General features: G+C 42.3%; 1 protein-coding gene across 1 annotated transcript; it reads left to right on the forward strand.

The window, feature by feature from the left end:
* The first annotated feature begins 2,261 nt into the window (after positions 1 to 2,261).
* On the forward strand, positions 2,262 to 11,100 carry MDH2 (malate dehydrogenase 2). Its single transcript, XM_032789636.2, has 8 exons — positions 2,262 to 2,424; positions 3,324 to 3,407; positions 5,166 to 5,275; positions 6,053 to 6,178; positions 6,853 to 6,930; positions 8,270 to 8,369; positions 9,252 to 9,403; positions 10,805 to 11,100. The coding sequence occupies exons 3-8, from the start codon at positions 5,168 to 5,170 to the stop codon at positions 10,934 to 10,936; spliced, it is 696 nt and encodes a 231-aa protein (XP_032645527.2). The 5' UTR covers positions 2,262 to 2,424; positions 3,324 to 3,407; positions 5,166 to 5,167; the 3' UTR covers positions 10,937 to 11,100.
* Positions 11,101 to 19,543: the final 8,443 nt, after the last annotated feature.

Below are 19,543 nucleotides of genomic sequence, written 5' to 3' on the forward strand. Positions count from 1 at the left end.
ATTGATTCTTAATAGGATTTGGGATCCCAACTCCTTTAGGCCCATTTGAAAATCCCAGCTTTAAACATTAGTCATTAAAGCTATATGACTTATGTACTGAATCAGTACATTCATTTTAAAGGGGCAGTGATTCCAATGTACCTTAGCAATATAACTCTATCAGTAAATAATCTTTCTTCTATTAAACTTCAACTACATTTAATCTTCCTTCTAAAAATATGCACATGAGGCAGTGCAGAGGTGAGAATGCAAAACTTCATTTTTGGCAACCCTTATATGAGTCAGAAACTCTCTCTGAAAAATGCAGCAGGTAACCTAGTCTAAACAATAAGTATTAATGAATATTCACTCTCTGCAATCTACGTGGATAGACTTCTTAATCAGGAGCCAAGAGCAGAGTTCTGCATGGCAAAAGCTAACTGCTAAAATTAGTATCTTCTGTATAATTCAGATTTCCGTTTTGAAGCAGTAGTGCTAAGCACATTCATTCAAGAAATCTATCCAAAGACTTGCACTCAGCTTTTATGCTAACCCATGCAACCTGATTGCTGGTTAGGAGCATACCTTTGTGTGTTCATGTACTGCTTGTTAAAGGCTCAGAATTGTCAATCAGGCATAGTAAAAGTCCTCTAGTCACGGAAGAGGGTACAGCAAGGCGGTACGGGTGTTCTCTCTCGCTACTTTCCCAGTATGTCTTTATCCTGATCTAGTGCTGTCAGATGGCAGTTTAGTTACGTGACTTGGGTTTCATCAGCTAGCAATCTATTGTAGAGGATAGAGGCTTCATAATGATTCACTGGTCTATACCATTTTAACGCTGCAGTTAAGTGGTTCCTGCCACTCCAGTGGCAAAAGTGATGCAAAGCCTATTTGAGAACACAGGAATTTAGCTGCCACATCTCAGGTTTTTTCTTCACTGCATTATTTGTTTGAACTGTAACTCAAGATTTTCCCTAATGCAACTCCTGTCCACAAACACATCTAGCTTGATCATGGTGCTTTAAGCTAGAGCTGACTGACCCTGTTATGGAGGGGGAGTTGAAGCCCAAGTGCTGCTAACACTGGAACTGGTAATGCAATGGAGATGCAGCAGCTCAAGATACAACTCATCAGCTGCTAATTCAATAAGTAGCTGGAACAGCCTGCAGCATGGTCACTCAGCTAGTTTAGGAGGAAAGCAGATTCTTTCTTCTAATATTGGCAGCTAAAACTGGAATAGCCACAGAATTGTGTATCCCTAATAAACCAGAAGGTTGACCCATAGCTAGAGCCCTACCAAATTCATGGTCCATTTTGGTCAATTTCATGGCTGTGAGATTTTAAAAATCATAAATGTCATGATTTCAGGTATTTAAATGTGAAATTTCACGGTGTTCTGATTGTAGGGATCCTGACCCAAAAAGGAGCTGTGTGTGAGAGTCACAAGGTTATTGTAGGGGGGGTTGCAGTACTGCTACCCTTACTTCTGCGCTGTTGCTGGCAGCAGCACTGCCTTCAGAGCTGGGCAGCTGGAGAGTGGCCGCTGCTGGCTGGGAACCCAACTCTGAAAGCAGAGCCATGGCCATCAGCAGCAGCACAGAAGTAAGAGTGGCTTGGTATGGTATCGCCACCCTTCCGCTCTGCTTCTGGCAGGGTGCTGCCTTCAGAGTTGGGTGCCTGGCCAGCAGCCGCTGCTCTCCAGCCACCCAGCTCTGAAGGCAGCGCAGAAGTAATACTGTGACCCTCCTTCAATAACTTCAATAAAGTGTGCAACTTTCTTTTGGCTCAGGGCCCCCAATTTGAGAGAGCTTGGTCTTCTCCCATCAAATTTGTACAGTACAGGGTAAAAGCACACAAAAGACCAGATTTCACGGTCCATGATGTGTTTTTCATGGCCATGAATTTGGTAGGGCACTACTCCTAGCAGAGTTCTGGATGGCATTTTTCGTGGGGGGGGAATTTCCAAATTGAGGTACAATTGTTTGAGTACCTTTCCTTACTGAAAAGAATCCAGCTTTGAAGAAGCATGCCTCTTTTAAATGTTTGTCTAATCTCTCCAAAGACTTGCTACTGATACTCCCTTTAAGAAGTTACATTTTCCATAAGAGTTTAGTTTTGAATCCATTTTGCCCACTGTCTGGTTTAAAAACAAAGCTCAGCTGAGACAAATAGAGCTCTTCAGAAATCAGAAGCAAACTAAGTGTGGTGAAGGCTCCAAAGCCATTACTGAGTAACTACTAAAAAAACATCTGTGTCCTTCTTTCTTTTCTCCTCAGAGCAATGCTAAAGTGGCAGTGCTTGGTGCCTCTGGAGGGATTGGCCAACCTCTTTCCCTTTTACTGAAGAATAGCCCCTTAGTGAGCAACCTCAGCCTGTATGATATTGCTCACACCCCTGGCGTTGCAGCTGACCTCAGCCACATTGAGACAAGAGCCAATGTCAAAGGTATTGTAAGTCATTATTAATTATCTGAGGCATATTACTGTGCACACAGAGGTCCTAGATTGAAAAGATTCTTACCATGTGTTGTGTAGGATATCTATATGAATGATGTGGGGAACTACTTGTCTTTTATAAATTACATTCCTGTTAACTTGAATCTAAAACTGGAAATAACTTATTTTTCCAAATAACTTCTCAGAACAAGATTTAAGTAGATCAGCTGCTGCTAAGATGGTCAGAACATCTGTACCTACTTTGTCATTTTTTTTTTTTTTTTTTTTTGTCCACTGAATAACTTTCTGATTAGTGTGAAAGTTCACACTGGCTACCAGAATAAATTCAGTAAAAACTGAGAAATTTGATCGTAGACTTTAGCTAGCAGCTGTATTTTCTTGTGTCGATAAACTCAGAACTTTGTAAGAAAATACAGTTACCATAGTGTAACTCTTTGAGAGAGCCTGTCTAAATCTACTCTCCTAGAATGCTTCTCCCAACGGTGTGGCTTGATACAGGTAGAATTTTTCTTTGAGACTATCTAAACTTTTGCTTTTACAATATATTTACTCTTCTGGTTTCCATTTCATTTATGGAGTTTGTTATCAGAGGAGAAAGTTTTGCTTACTGCTTGATAGGAGGCAAAGGGATTTGTTTTGATTCATGGAATATAATTACAAACATTTCTTTTGAGGACAGAGGTATTTGTATATTACATTGAGCCCCTCTAGTAAAATTCAGCCATTCTCATTCGAAGGATGAAATTAATATTGAAGGCGAAGGCTACATTAAAAATTAACATGGATATACTTAAACATACAGTTTCATATGCTACTAAATTTGATTTGGACAGTTTAATCTTTCACTGAAACAGTGAAATGAATAGTTACCTGGATCTTCCATTGCAGGTTTTATTGGATCTGAGCAGTTACCAGACTGTTTGAAGGGCTGTGAAGTTGTAGTTATTCCTGCAGGAGTCCCTAGAAAACCAGGTAGGTCTTAATTTTATTGAACGTAGCACTCTAAAATGTTTGGATTATTGTGGTAAGGCCTGAAATGCTACACCTTTACTTCTTCAAGTCTCTCAGAAGATCATCTTGGGCTTAGAGCACTGGATGAACTCTGACATTTGGGGTCTGTTTCTGGCTGTGCCATAGAATTCCTGTGAGACATTAGACAATCTGTTTCCAAGTTCTTCATCTGTAAAAGGAAGGTACACACCTGCAAGGTAGACAAGTATTTAATAAATTATTGAATATATGAGGCACTCATGCTAGAGTTATGAGCATTATAGAAAAACCCATAAAGGCTTCATGCTGAAATAGTACTGATGGATGTTCCAGGAACAAAACTTCATTGTATCCTGCTGGTACCTGGGACTAGAAACCAGTCTTGGGAGCATAAAAATTAAAGTAGTACTGGCAGTTTTATAGTACTGTCCCTTCAGAAGATCTGAGAACTGTACAAATATTAATGAAGTTCACAAAACCCTTGTGATGTATTACCTGAATTTTAGAAATGAGTGGAAATTGCCTTTTCTTTGTTGGTGTTTGGGGTTGTGGGTGTGATCTGTTTTGTTTCTAAAATCATACAGGGAATCTATTCACAGTTCTGCTATATAAACCCAGACTTCTTGACTTTAAATCTTGTTCTTAAACTATTGTGTTAGGAACGTAACCAGTAGTGTGGCAGAACGTAAGAATGGCCATACTGGGTCAGATCAATGGTCCATGTAGCCAATTATCCTGTCTTCTGACAGTGGCCAGTGCCAGATGCTTTGGAGGGAATGAAAAGAATGGGGCAACTGAGTGATCTGTCCCCTCTTGTCCAGTCCTAGCTTCTGGCAGTCAGAGGATTAGGGGCAGCCAGAGCATAGGGTTTCGTTCTGTTAGCCATTATTAGCCAAGATGGTATCTTCCTGGAAAACTTACTAATTCTTTTTTTTAACCTCGTTATACTTCTGGCCTTCGCAAAGAGGGCTGTGGTACCCATACAATGAGCAGAATATCCATATTTGACTGTTAATGACAAGATACTACAGTGATAAGGGACTTTTAAGTACCCAGATACATACAAGGGGGGTAAAAACTGTGCACCTGCCCCTACATTCTGCACGCTTCTTTGAATGAGTGCCCTGACTGGTATTTCTCCAGATTAATGTGGTGATAGTAATACATTAGGCTGCTGTCTATATCACCTGGGTTATGACCTGTGGCACCTGCTCCCAAGGCCAGTAGGTAGTCAAGCATATTTCAGGAGTGAGAAGTTTTGAATATGTCTACGCTGTAGAGACTACCAGCAGAAGCTATGCTGACATAACCCTTTAGTGTAGACACAACCTGCACCAGTAGAGTGGACTTTCCGTTGCTGTAGGAACACCATCTCTCCAACAGATCTATGCTGGGAGTTAGGCTGGCATAGCTACATCGGTCAGGAATATGGACTTTTCACACCCTTGACCAGTGTGGCTATGTTGACCTAACTTTTCAGCATATAGCAGGCTCAAGTCTCTCTTACTATATTAAGCTAGGTGTAAGGGATAACCTTGACACTAGCCTTGGAGGACGTGAATTGCCTTGAAGTGGAGAGTCTCCAGCCAGCAGAAGTAGGCAGGAATTGGGTGGGGTCTGACACAACACTGATCTCTCCTGGTGTTAATGATTTGAGTAGGGCATGCTCATGTTCCTGACCACTGTAATGGGAGCAACTTGGTTAACTTCTGGAATGATATTCTAATTGTTGATTCCCAGGTATGACCCGTGATGACCTGTTCAATACCAATGCTACCATTGTTGCGAATTTGACGACTGCTTGTGCCAAGCACTGTCCAGAAGCCATGATCTGCATTATTGCTAACCCGGTAAACATTGTCTGGGAGACTCTGGATACATGGTGGAGAGAAGCTAAGGGGACTAGCAACATTAGTTAACTGACTATATTAACAAGCCAAGAATTCATATTGTACCATCCTATTAACATTTTCCAATCTTGTCGTGACGGAAAACAAATCGGCAAGAATTAGGTTTCCAAGTTCATGTTTAAGTCATGTGAATATGGCCAGTTCCATAGGTATAAAATGGTATAGAGGTCCTGAACAAATAAATATGGAGTACACCCACAAGTGACAGCTACACGGGTTTTAAATGTTTACCAGTAAATTAGTCTGCTTTAGAGGCTTTGGTTCTTTAACATGCAGCCCTTCATAACATGAATGAACCAGTGAATGTCTTGATCCAGGCTTGATGAAGTATTATTTCAGCCAGTCTGAGTTCTGCTCTTCAGTTTAGTTATTGACACAGATTTTGAATAAATTGTTTTTGCTGAACGCATTTTACATAGGAAAACCGCACACTAGTGTGAGCGGAGGTATTTGAGCACTACTGGCAGCTTGCTTTTGTATTAAAATTTGTGATATTACAGTAAAAATGACATCAGAGGTATTGTAAAGAGGTTCACTCTGTACCCTGTTAGTGAGATCTGATTATAATTTTCTCTATAAGCTAAAGCTCAGTTTTGTAATGATTGTTTTGTTTATGATATTTACATGGTAAGGGTTTGTAAACCTGTTAAAACTTGATAAATAGCTATTAAAAAGTATTAGAGTGGTAATGCATGCCTACCTGCTTCTCAATTATAGGTAAATTCTACCATCCCAATAACCTCTGAAATTTTTAAGAAGCATGGGGTTTATAATCCCAACAGAATCTTTGGTGTTACCACACTGGACATTGTCAGAGCAAATACTTTTGTGGCTGAACTTAAGGTAGGTTGTAATCTTCCTGCTTCAATGGATTTGTCACTGTGAACCTTTGTCATTGATGTTAGCAACATTCTGTCATAAATCATGAGTGAACAGAGCCAAGTGGTCTCGGATTCCCGAAGAACTGGAAGATGAGGGGATATGATTTGATATTTCCAGTCTTTGGATAGTCTGAGGACAGGGTCTCTGTCTTTCATGGTGCAGTTTTATTCAGAAGAGAATTTCATAGCAGCACCTTGAGTCTGAGCCACATGTTTACCTTACTGACTGGCATTTTTACTCCTGCTACTGCAAGAGCCCAATGCAACTGTGGAAGGGTGAGCTGGTTTCTAACATGCCCCACTGAGCAACAGACTTGTTGCAGGATGTTGTCTCGTAGAAGAACAGCTTGACTTTTGTATGCCAGGTGGAGTTTGTAGTGCTGGCATTTCAGTTCATTTATAAAGCCTAGTGAGAGTAAAGTCACTGGGATAACAATCAGATTTTTATGATATGGTTTTAATTCATTCTTCAGAACGTGACTAGACTTTTAAAGTGTTTCCATTATTCTGCACCATGTAGCATTACATTGCAGATGTCTGATTCAATGTCCAGGGTACAATGTTTCTAAAGGCATACTGGTTTTCTTGCCCAGACGCTTTTAAAAATAATTGCTAAAGCCATGAGTTTTCCTGCAGGGCTTAGATCCAGCTCGAGTAAATGTTCCCGTTATTGGTGGCCATGCAGGGAAGACTATCATCCCTCTGATCTCTCAGGTATGTTACAATAAATACCCAATGTATGGGAATGTTCTGACTTCCCTGCTCCCATTCACTATTGCATTAGTGTTAATCTGAAATGCTGTTGCTGATATCTCTTTCCAGCTATCTGCGTGTGCTCGTTCACGAAGGACTGTGTTGTACAATTGGAAATTCATTCTGCACGCTTCCAAAGCCCTAAACCTAAATTCCTCTGACTTTTAAAGCGCCATAAACTTATGTGGCATTTGAGAGTAGACCCTTTTCCTCAAGGAGCTTTTAGTCTGATAGACAAGACCATGGCACATCTGCTTAGGGAAGAGAGCTGGGAGAGATCATTAGTATTTGCATTTCTGTGACATTCACTAGATTGTGTATACTTCACAATCGTAAATGTATTAAGCTTTATCCACCTCTGAGAAATGTTAGTAACTGAAGCACAGAGATGAAGTGAGTGGCCTAGGGTTGTATGGGGAGTCTTCAGGCAGAAATGAGTAGAAAACCCACATCTGACTCCCAGTCCTGTGCCTGAAACACAAGTCTTTGAGAAAAGGGAAGGAAGGAATCCTGGAAGTGGGTTGTTGAAAGGATAGGAGATGCATGATAGATGAGTGGTAAAAAGACATGATGGGAACAGTAAAGAGAGAGCGCTGGGAATGGGAAGAATTATGCTCAGATGTAAGTGAGGAGCGTGATTATATAGAGTTAGGAAGGGAAGGTCAGGGATCTGGAGTTGGATGTAATAAAGGGATGGGTGGCCACAATGACTGGTAAAGATTTTAGCAGTGCGGGGAGCACATGTGTGGATGATGACTGTAATAGAACAGAGGACTTTAAGTGTTCAAAATTCTTGTAAACACCAGCAGCAGACAAGGTTTTCAGCATTATGTATCAAGAGACCTTTCCTTGATGTAATCCCCTATGCAAGAGGTGTGGAAACTATTAGCATATATCTTTGAGAAGTCAAAAGCCTACTGTGCCCATTACTCAGAGGGAGGGAGTCTGGTGAAAGAGGCTGCGAGATGGGTCTGCTGGGTTATCTGCCTAGTTCTGCCATTAAGCAGCAGTTTGATCTTAGGCAAATCACTTGGTGTGATCTAGCTCTATTTATAATCAGTGAGAGCTTCTCTGTTGGCTCTGATGGCAACTGGATCAGGCTGCATAATGGCTCTGCCTATGTCTGAAATGGGAATACTTGTCTGCCTGCTTTGGATGTTGCATATTAACATTTTTAAAGCATTTTGACTGTGCTCTGATGATGATTGCTATAAAAATACTGTATGGGTATTTAGGCCTCTAAAGCATTATAATGATCATAAAGGGGATGTTGAGATTTACTGATACCTTTCCATTTTAGTGTACACCAAAAGTGGAGTTCCCTCAGGATCAATTGGAAACACTTACAGGGAGAATTCAGGAGGCTGGTACTGAAGTTGTGAAAGCTAAAGCAGGAGCAGGTTGGTTCTTGGAAACAGTTCTGAATCTTAATTGTTTGACCAGCTCTGAGTATGAGCAGTACTCTTATATTCCAGAATAAACTGGAAACTACAGGGCAATGTAATGCATAGGTGTTTATTACAAAACTTTGCTAATGAGTTAGTGGCGCCAATGGCATATTTAGAAGCAATTCGGTGTTTAAGGTAGGATTAAAAAGTAACCTACTATATGGAATCTATTATTGTGCAACAACCCGCTTCACCAGCAAATTAAACTCGTCAAACACATACCACTAAAATGGCATGCTAGTGGCCAAAAGTTATTGTTTGGTGTTAGGTTCAGGGCTTCTGATCTTGTGCTATGACATCCCTTGGACTGGACGAGTGCACTGTTAAATATGAACAGTTAAGCACAACTCCTGTCTTTTACTGCTCCCTTCTGCTATACAGCTCTTGATTTTCTATTTTTTAAAAAAAACTTGCTTATCTCATTGCGGCACAGGGGGAAGTAAGGGCCAGCTAGTGCAAATGTGAAAAAAAACAAGCGCAGGAACTTCACAAAGGAAAACTTATTCTGCTCCTTTTGATATATAGTGCAGTAAAAGGCAACACCCCTCTCTCCCCCCCAATGTAACATCTTCAAAAGAAAAGATGGCCTTGGTGTGTTGGCGACAGGTTCTGATGCTTCTGAAGTATTTAAAATACGTAATCACAAGCTCAGAAGATATTGTGGCAGCCACCTAGCCCAAAAAGTGCCACTGTTATTCAAATGACAGACTGTAAACCGGTTTCCTTCTTACACTAGTACTAACTTCCCAATTGGGCGTAAAGTTTAAATAACAAGTGTGTAAGTCCATACCACTAGGATCTCTAATATTTTTGTTCTGACTCCTGTTTGCACAGGGTCTGCCACCTTATCTATGGCATATGCTGGTGCCAGGTTTGTCTTTTCTGTCCTGGATGCAATGAATGGAAAAGAAGGGGTTATCGAATGTTCATTTGTTAGATCGGAAGAAACAGAGTGCCCATACTTCTCCACACCTTTGCTACTTGGGGTATGTATCTTGGATGGCGATGCTTTTAACTGGCATGTTTAATGTAATAAATTGTACTTAAGCAGGAAGGATGTTGCAGAATTAGCTTGCTTGGCTAAGGCAACACTTGCTCAGAATGCATTTTAACACTTTGGATACTTTGTCCAGGCTTCTAATAATCATATTCTAATGTTTATTTAGAACAGGCAGTGGCCTAACTCATGAAGCTATTTTAATTTCTCATTAAAAATGCCAAGGACTATAGAATATTTTAAACAAATCTGCAATAGCTTTTGCACTCCTGGTGTTTCAGCATAACTAAATATGACAAGAGCTTGGCTATTTTAGTAACTTATTTACTCAGGCAAATGCAAACTTCATGTATCAGTTGCTTCCTGTCCTTAGTTCTGCATTTGAATTGACTGGGTAACCAGGTCCTCTACTTTAAATCAGTGTCTCAGCCTGAACTTTTGGTTCCTAGTCACTCTAAATAGGAGGTTGTAGTCTCTCTCCATTTATGAAGAGCTTTCAGAACATGAATAAAAGCCCAGTTGTTTGGTCACCTTCACTTAATCTACTGAAATAAATCCTATATACATTGACTTGTGTGTGTGTGTGTGTGTGTGTGTGGAAGTCACACTGAGGCTTTCAAACTTCTTCTGGTGTCCAGGAATTGCAGTTTGATGGCTAGTACAGATGCTGGGTTAAGAATTGTGCTGTGGCCTTCGGAAGTGATGTAAGAGTTTTGTAGTGTCATTAAAACACAGTAGTGCAATTTATTTTATGTGGACTATGTAAAGAGAAACTTTTGAGGCAACAAAAACAAAGGTGAGCTTCAGTCCTTGAGGGAAGGAATTACTTACAGACAGTGTTAGGGTATACTCGCTCTGAGTAGACAGAAGCAAAGACTGCATTGAAATAAGTAGGCCGGGAGGTCAGATACAGGATGGTAGTCTCTAAACTCTGAGCTCTAGAAGGGTAACTTTGAAATAGATTTGAAAATTCTTTGGAAGTCACTGGTGAAAATGTATGATGGTCTTCTTCCTCCAGAGTAAATTTCATGTCCTTGGACTAGTGTGTGGCTTTAGGAAAACAACACCACCACTTGAGGGGAAGAAGTGAAAGCACCAAAGGAGCTGATCTCTGAGCTCCTCTTCTAGGAATGAGTCGGTCCTAAAATTACACAGGACACTCTTTCCCCCATCCTGACTAGGGGGCAGGAAAATCATATTGAAATATAGTAGCTATGTTTGAACTGCTTTTGAGACTCTCCCGCAGATATACCAATTGTAGAGCCCTGAGGAGGAGGAAGTTTGTTTTTTAAACCCAAGTTTAACCCTCTAACTAGACACAGGTATGAAAGCTATTCCTTGCTAAAGAATGCAATGATTGTGTAACCCTAAAACCCTTCTTCCCTGTCAGAAAAATGGAATTGAGAAGAATCTAGGTCTTGGCAAGATCTCTCCGTATGAAGAAAAGATGATAGCTGAGGCCATGGCTGAGCTGAAAGCTTCTATCAAGAAGGGAGAGGAGTTTGCCAAGAGCATGAAGTGAAGAGCAGATAGAGGAGAAGAATCACAGTTTCCTTAATTTATTAAGGCATCATGTCACTTTAAAAGACTCGAGATGCAAAGCACGAGCTTTGATCAGTCACTCTGTATTAGTGTATCTGCTCTCAATTGGAATTCTACTCATCAATAAAACAGCCTCCTATTTTTTTCAGCGTACTCATTGTGGAACTCTCCAATGTGACTTCTGGCTTTCTAAAGTTGGAAATGCTCAAATACGAGAATGGGCAACAGTATTTCAAAGATTACTTTCAGGTCTCACCCATACTGCAACACTCAGTTATGCTGCCATTTGCCTACTTGATTTTCACAAACACAAGATCAATCCTTCCTTCCATGAAGGGAACATAGTAACATATGCAGAAGCTGATACTTATTCCATAACTTCTTGAGCTCCTCTTTAGTCAGATTTAGTCTCTGGAAAATCCTGAAGGTCACTTCTGGGGAAATTTTGGGAGCTTCTTGAGTAGATCAACTGCCACCCTCTAGAGGAGAGGCAAATGGACTTGGTCGACTGTTGCAACAAGATACGCTCCAGTTAAATTTAAGAGAAATTTTCCCATTGCTTTGTAATATTTCATTCTGTAGCTGCATCAGGCTTCCCTAGCACAAATCTGCAGAACATCACCTCAAGCTTGGCCTTGCAAATCCCGTGTGCAGCTTCTTTGTAAAACTAGCAAAGACCAGGCTACTGAAAATGTCCAGTACCCCTAGACCATTGTAACATTCACCACAATTGGTGGCAGATAGGTAGACCCACCTAGTTCTAACCTCTGACATATAATACAACAAGCAACTTCTATCCACACAGCCTCTTCCTCATTTAACTAAAATCTTCATTTTTGAAGGCTTTTACTCTCTAGATGGTGCTGTTCTCCCAAGGCTTGCATTCTAGTGGTGATCTGTTCAGTATAGCATTGATATGTGCTATGCTAGACAGTGTGCTCTCATGAAGACAACAGTAACGTTGGAAGGTTTATAAAAGGAGGAACTTCTCTGGTCAGGCTGCCAAGTCAAGCGCCAGAAACTGGCTTCTGCTGCTGGTCATCCTGAGCCTAAACTTATGGAGAGGCAAAGAATAGAGCTGAGAGGAAAGGCTAGAAGAGAATGCTTGGCATGTCAGCTCTCTTGCAGGAGGATCCAAGTGATTTATTGGCACTACTTTCATTTTACACAGTTTAACTAACTAAATCAAGGTTTCAGCCAAGACTCAGTGGGAAAACTGACTCTGCAATCATAGAATATCAGGGTTGGAAGGGACCTCAGGAGGTCATCTAGTCTAACCCCCTGCTCAAAGCAGGATCAATCCCCAAATAAATCCTGTTTTTTGCCTCCACTTCTGCTGTTACTGACTTGTATTACCATTGTGTCCCCTTTTACATAGCAAACCTGAGTGCGACTCTCCCCCCTTATAAATTAAAAACACTTGTTAAATATATTTAACACCATTATAAATGCTGGATGCAATGTGAGGTTTCAGATGGAGGCTGACAGCTTGTAATCCCCTCCCCCATATAATAATCTCACGACCCCCTGAGGGGTCCTGACCCCCCACTTTGAGAACCCCTGTGCTAGGTGCTGTAGGAACAAGCTATACATTAGTAAACTGCCTTATATAACCAAAATGAATAAGGTACTGTCATGGCAGTTGAATCAAGTCACATACAGAAGTCTTGTCTACATGGGTGAATTTACCAGCATTGCTATAGTTATACTTTGGAGGAAACAAGCTACTCCATAAAAGGACACTTATTCCAAGCAAGTGTACTGGTATAGTAATGCCAGTAAATCTCTTTGGATAGACAAACCTGAGTCACAGCAAATAACACATGGCGCTGGATTGGATCTACTTTCCCTTCTGTTTGATGCCTGGTCCTGCATCAGGCATTTCTTAGTCCAAGGGCAGGACTTGCCATGGCCTGTGAAATGCCCCTATGGTAATATGGGTATCGTGTTGGAAGGGATACTTAACCTAAATGGGATAAATAGAAACTTACTCTATTTAAAGCATAAGGTCAGGATCTTAATTCTTGTTTCCAGGGTTCATGAGCTTTCCTCTATTGCCTGCTGCTTCAGCATCCCTTGGTAAGGTGTAAAGCAGGTGTCAGCTTTCCAGATGATCATCTCAGACACAAGAGAAAAGGGTGAAAGACACCAATTTCAGCACAAGTAGAGCATGCATTTAGCTTTTTGCTATGACTTCGCTCCTAGTTTTGAGTGTCTTCAGTATGTGGGACCTAAGCTCACAATTATCTGATCGGCTGTTTAGGCTGAGGAGGGGATCATTAGTTAACAGCTGAGAGTCCTTAAAAACAAGAACCCAAGAGGAAGTAATTAGTAAGTGATTACTACAAATGTGCTGTGCAGGATATTATCCTGCACAGACTCTGGGGCTTGCCGAAATGAGCGGTGTTCTATTTTTGCACTGAAAAATTAGTGGCTAAAATACAAAGCAGTGAATTGAAAGTGTTGAGTTCTGTGATGGGGGGCCTACCAAGCTAACTTTATGTAGAAAACTGTTCAGGACTTCCATAATAGATGTCACATTTAGATTAATAATACCTAGCTCTCCTATAACACTTTCTATCAGGTCTCAAAATGCTTCACAGTCATTTTTTAAATGAATGTAGTGGCCCATTGTTGCTCTTGTTTAGCAATCCTCAACTGATAGATGAGCTGAGTTGTCTTTAAATTGCACCCATGACAACTTCAGTTCCTACTTTGTTCTATATTTGGTGATGAACTAGAAGGGAGAGTGAACTCAACCCCGATAAACCTGCAGCCAATGCATGTGGGTGAGGCACAGCAGATTGTCATAGCTGCAGTTGGGGAACTATGGGCTGTAGATTCCCCAGAAGGGAGGGAGACTTAAATGGTCCTAATTCTGGTGTAACTCCAAAAAGGCAGATTAAATCCCCAGGTAACGGTGACTGTTTGTACTGTAGCACCTAGGGGCTCCGGTCATGGGCCAGCACCTCATGGTGCTAGGTACTGAACTAACAGACAGTCCCCGCCCTAAAGAACTGTCTATATCTAACTACAATTACCTCATCCAAGGGTTTAGTTTGAAGAATTCCAAACTCTTTGGCTGGAACTGTCTTGCCTGGTTTCTAGAGCTGAGCTACTTTTCCATGTTTATTTTGTACATACATAATTTCCCCTGTCAGGCCCTGCTCATCATTGTATGTGGCTTGGGCTTTTGTTTTAGTGACTATCAACTATCTTAGCCTTCTCTGCTCAGCTGGGGGTACCAACATTCTGCCACTCAGGGCAGTGGCAGAGAGAGAGGGGAGAAAAGTGAATATTTAGCAGTTTTTTCTCATTCTACTCCTGGGGAAGCGGCAGTAGTATTTATTGGCCATGATGGGGAGTTGTATGGGGTTATATTTTAGTAACACTGCCAGGTCTGCTCCTATGATTCCAAGACTGCATCAGCTGGGAACTATTGCTATACAGGTTCTTGTATAGTGCCTATCACTGTGGTATCGGCACCTGGCTTGTGAGATCCTGTATCCATAGGAGACCCAGAATGCTAATGGTAAGAATGCACAACTCTCTATTGTAACATTAGAGGCAGGTAAAAGATGAAAACAAGCTCTGCAGTTGGTTTATCCTTTATATTTCCCTTGGGGCAAGTTTTAATATAGTTAGGATATCCTTCAGGGTTAACCCTTTAGTGAATCTTCCTTCTTAGGCTGTGTCACGCTGGTGGGTGGATTGCTCCACCCTATAAATACATGAAGTACATTGAACATTAAAAGAGATCCCGCTAATCTGAGAAATAGAACAGAGCAAGCTCATCTTTAGTATAAAGAAATGCAGAGGATAACGTGGGAATTAATAACAGACTCTACCAATTGAAGAGAGGAGAATCTTATCAAGGCACCAGCTCCACAGAAGAGATTTATGGGTAATTGAATAAAAAGTGGTGCCTGACCCTGAAGACTGATGCTGTTGCAAAGAGCAACTCGTGCAGCTCTGGGCTGTGTTTGCACTGGCATCTTTTGCTAGACAATGTTCCATGAAGGAATGTTGAGCTATGATCTAGTGTGGCATTTTCCACGTTCGCATCCTGCTGCTTTGATAAGGCTGCACCGGAGGTGCAGTGCTGGGTTCTTCTTAAAAGGGATACTAAGAGATCAGAGAATAGCAACCACAGCCCCTGAGCGTATAACATACCAGGAAAGAATAAATGAATTAAAACATTTCACCTGCAAAAATTCACTTTGAGGCAATGTGATGATAGTGATTTAGAAGGTAAAAGAAGCAGCCATTGGGCACTATTAATGAATCAAGGGGAAATGCATTAAAGCTTGAGCATGATAAATTGAACTTGTATAGGAAGAAAAATGGCTTGACGAGAGGAGTGGAGTGGTTTGCGGAGTGCAATAATTACAGCTCAGACAAACCTGTTAGATAATCATATGGAAAGCCTGGCACCGAGGGCATCTTGCGGAGGCAGGTGGCTGGACTTAAGCCGGGAGGTCCCTGCCGCAACAGAAGCTGGTGACATTGGGTTATTATTTGACTATGGGTGTCATTTCCACCTGGAGCTGGTGAGCAGTCAACCAAGGCAGTTTGCTGAAAAGGAGGCCGCCTCTCAGACCTGCTCCTGTCTGACCTGATAGGTGCACCCTTCCAGTGAGCTCCTCTGTCCAAGGCTACATTGCTCCTTGGCTCTGTGATGTTACTTCTCTTTCTGTTGTTTCCGAGAGCGAAATCTGCTTGCTAGTACTCAGGGCAAGTAAATGGGCCGTGTGTTGGGAAGGGATGGACTCTTCCCTCTGCCCACCGCACTACAGCTGCTGTGCTTTGGGTCGAGGGATGAGCTGGCTGGTGGTGGATACACCAGGCTTTCTCCCAGCCCTGCAACTCCTCATGCATGCTTGGCCATTGGGAGCATGCTGCTCACTCTGGACTGGCGTTATGCATCCCGCTACCATGTGCACATGCAGTGGGACTGCACTGGTCCCACTGCATTCTGGAGTCAGACCTTCCTCAGCCAGGGAGCAGTGATGGGAGGCAGGATTTATCTCTTGGAGCTGTGGTCAGTAAGGGGCAAGGCCAGCAGCTTTGTGCAGCTGACAGGCATAGAAATTACCAGACTAGATCAGACCTGAGGTCCATTAGTGCTGTATCCTGTCTCTTCCTGACAAGTGTCTGGTGCTTTGCAGGAGGGTGAAAGAAATCCTGCAGTAGGCAGATATAGCGTAATCTGCTCCTCACCCTTATTTCCCTTGCAGCTGGACCCCTCCAAATTCCACTCTTCCTATACGTGCCTTGCTGCTTCCCCGGAGAAGTGTTTGGAAGCTGTTCCAAGCAGGCAAATTGGTCTAGTCCATCCCCATAGACAGCAAGTCAATACAAACACATGGGGGTTTGTACCCAGCCTGCAGTCAAGGGAAGCAGAGTCAGCGGAGACCGAATGCACAGTAAAGGAATCAAAAGAAATATAAAGTAGCTGACAGTTTCCATCACGACTAAGCTGACCTCATTTGCCTTGGCCGCTCTGTCTTGTAAGAGTTACCTCCCAGTGACATGTCCCCTGTGAGATACGTTCTGTCTTGGGGCTAGAGGCAGTCCTGTGTATATACTTCATATCAGGTCCTTCCAGGGAAGTCCCAGCACACCATGGCTTTTATAGCGGCAGAAGTGTTCTCTTTGGATACAGCGTTGCGTGACACATGGGAAGTTTCCTCCCATCTCTTACTACTTAAGGATGTATGATAGCAATAACTCCTCCATGCAGATCGACAACGACAGCAGTGCTCACGTTATGGGGCCTTCCACCCAGTACACAGAAAGAACCCTTTGTATTTGTTCCCTGATCTTTCTCTGGTCTTATGGTTAAGATAATGGACTGGACAAGGCTTGTGTTCACTTTGGGGCTCTGTCACAGACTTCCGGTGTGCCTTTAGGTAAGCTGCTTAGTAGAACTGGTTGGATTCCCTCCCCTGAAAATGTTGAACTTTTGCTGAAGAACTGAAAACCAAACTAGTTCAATTCTGAAATGCCACAGTGGTGCCTCATGGTGGTTGTAGTATGATGCATCATGCTTCCCACTCTCCTCTATAGGCCAGTCACACTGCACCTCTCATGATGCTCCACGGTCTCCCCTCTTGGTGAAGGGTGGTAGTATACTATGGTAGTCGTGCCACTGAGGTGCATTACGGGAGATGAAGTCCATTTGTGGAGCCTGGGTGATAGTGGAGAGTAGGAGCATCAAGCATCTGAACTACAACTCCCCTGAAGCATCAGAATTAAAACTCCCATGAGGCGCTGCACCAGCATTTCCGTATCTAAACAATTCCATTTTTCAATCAAAAGCTGAAATTGTCTGTGGAAAGCAGACACTTTTCATGAAAAATTTCATTTAGTTGAAAACCCAATTGTCCATCAGAAAACAGTTCCAGTGGAAAATTGTTGACTATCCCTATTTTTTAGTCTCTCTGTGCCTCTGTTTACCTCTCCTTAAAATGGGAACAATATTTCCCCATGTCACTGGGAATAAATGCATGAATGGTCTTTGAGGGGCTCAGATATTATAGTCACAGGGGCCATATTCATAGATTCCAAGGCCAGAAGAGACCATTGTGATCATCTAGTCTGACCTCCTGTATAATTCAGGCCAGAGACCTGCCCCTAAATAATTCCTAGAGCAGAGCTTTTAGAAAAACATCCCATCTCGATGTAAAAATGGTCAGTGATGGAGAATCCACCATGACCCTTGGTAAACTGTTCCAGTGGTTAATTACTCTCATTGTTAAACATTTATGCTTGATTACCGATTTGAATTTGTCTAGTTTCAATTTCCAGCCATTGGGTCGTGTTGTACCTTTCTCTGCTAGTTGTAAGAGCTCATCGCTAAGTGTGTATTCCCCAGGTAGGTATTTATAGACTATATAGACTGTAATCAAGTCACCCCTTAAACTTCTCTTTAAGCTAAATAGATTGAGCTCCTTGAATCTATCACTATTGATTGGTCGATTGATCTATCCCTAAAGTTTTCTAATCCTTCAATCATTCTCATGGCTCTTCTCTGAACCCTCTCCCATTTATCACCATCCTTGAATTGTGGACATGACAACTGGACACAGTATTCCAGCAGTCATTGCACTAGTTTCAAATAGAGAGGGAATTAACCTCTCCGTTCCTACTCAAGAGTCTCCTATGTAACCAAGGATTGCATTAGCCCTTGCATTAGTATGGCAGTGGGGGATTGTGTTCAGCTGCTTATCCACCACAACCCCCTAATCTTTTTTGTTGCTGCTTCCCAGGATAGAGTTCTCCATCCTGTAAGTATGGCTGACATTCATTATTCCTAGACATATACATTCACATGTAGCCGTATTAAAACCCATATTGTTTGCTTGTGTCCAGTTTACCAAGCGATCAAGATGTCTCTGTATCAGAGACCTGTCCTTTTCATTATTCACCACTCTCCCAATTTTTTTGTCAGCTGCAAACCTTATCAGTGATGGATTTTATGTTTTCTTCCAGGTCATTAATAAAAACATTAAATAGCATGGGTCAAAAACCGATCCCTGGGGGACCCCCTTGAAACACACCCATTCAGTGCTGGTTTCCTGTTTACAATCACGTATAAACCTAGCAGGATTGACAAAGAACAGATCTTACATCCATTTCTATTAAGTGGCCTTTTGTAGTGTTAAAGTTCTGGGCAACCCCTTTCATTGATCAGCCCATTAGCACATAAATTAAGATGAGTTCTTTGCAGGCTGTGTAGCTTTGCTGTGATGCGTGAGTGTAAGAATCATGGGAGGTACACATTATCCATAAATACAGATATCCTCCCACTGGTCACTTTCAGACTGTTGGCTCAGCATAATAAAGTAAAAGAGAAAAGAAATCGGGAAAAAAAACACATGCAGATCCTCATATGGGGCTAGATTGCGTTGATACAGTCCGCCTTGGTTAGGGTGCAGCTAAACTGGCCTGTGGTGGCGACTCAGCATCACAATTCTGTCCCTAATTTTTCCCCTTCCTCCTGGGGGAAGCAAACAGGTACTTCCCTTTGCATTGTGCAGGTTACTCCCCACTCCCTGTCAGCTCAGCTGTGCACTGAAGAAGGCAGTGGGGTCAGGGCTCTGCCCTCACACACCTGTGTATTTAAATTCAGCTACAGATCCCAGGCTAACTATTGGTTGAAAACTGATCACATGCAAGGGAAATGTGACCTTATAAGCCAGACCCACAAAGCCATCCACAGCTATAACTGCCCAGCCCCAAAGCTCTGGGAAGGCGAACAGTTTGTTATAAACTATGGCCCCTACAAACGTTAACGTGGCAGTAAAATCACAGTGATTGGTAGAGGGGTGGCCTGCATGGTTCTCAATGCAAGACTGGCACCCTTTCCCTGTGCAGTGCTGAGCACGTCCATGTTCCATTAACTTAACCTAGAGATGGGCTTCGGTGGGAGTTGTGGGTTTTCAGCACCTCTCAGGATCAGCGTTATTGAGTTGTGCTCATAAAAGGCAGCATGGCCTAGTGGCAGGCGTACTGGCCTGGGCATCAGGAGACGAAGGGTCTGTTCCCATCTCTGGTTCTGGCCTCCTGGGTGACCTCAGATAAG

The sequence above is a fragment of the Chelonoidis abingdonii genome, chromosome 20, assembly GCF_003597395.2.
Source record: "Chelonoidis abingdonii isolate Lonesome George chromosome 20, CheloAbing_2.0, whole genome shotgun sequence".
Taxonomy (NCBI): domain Eukaryota; kingdom Metazoa; phylum Chordata; order Testudines; family Testudinidae; genus Chelonoidis; species Chelonoidis abingdonii.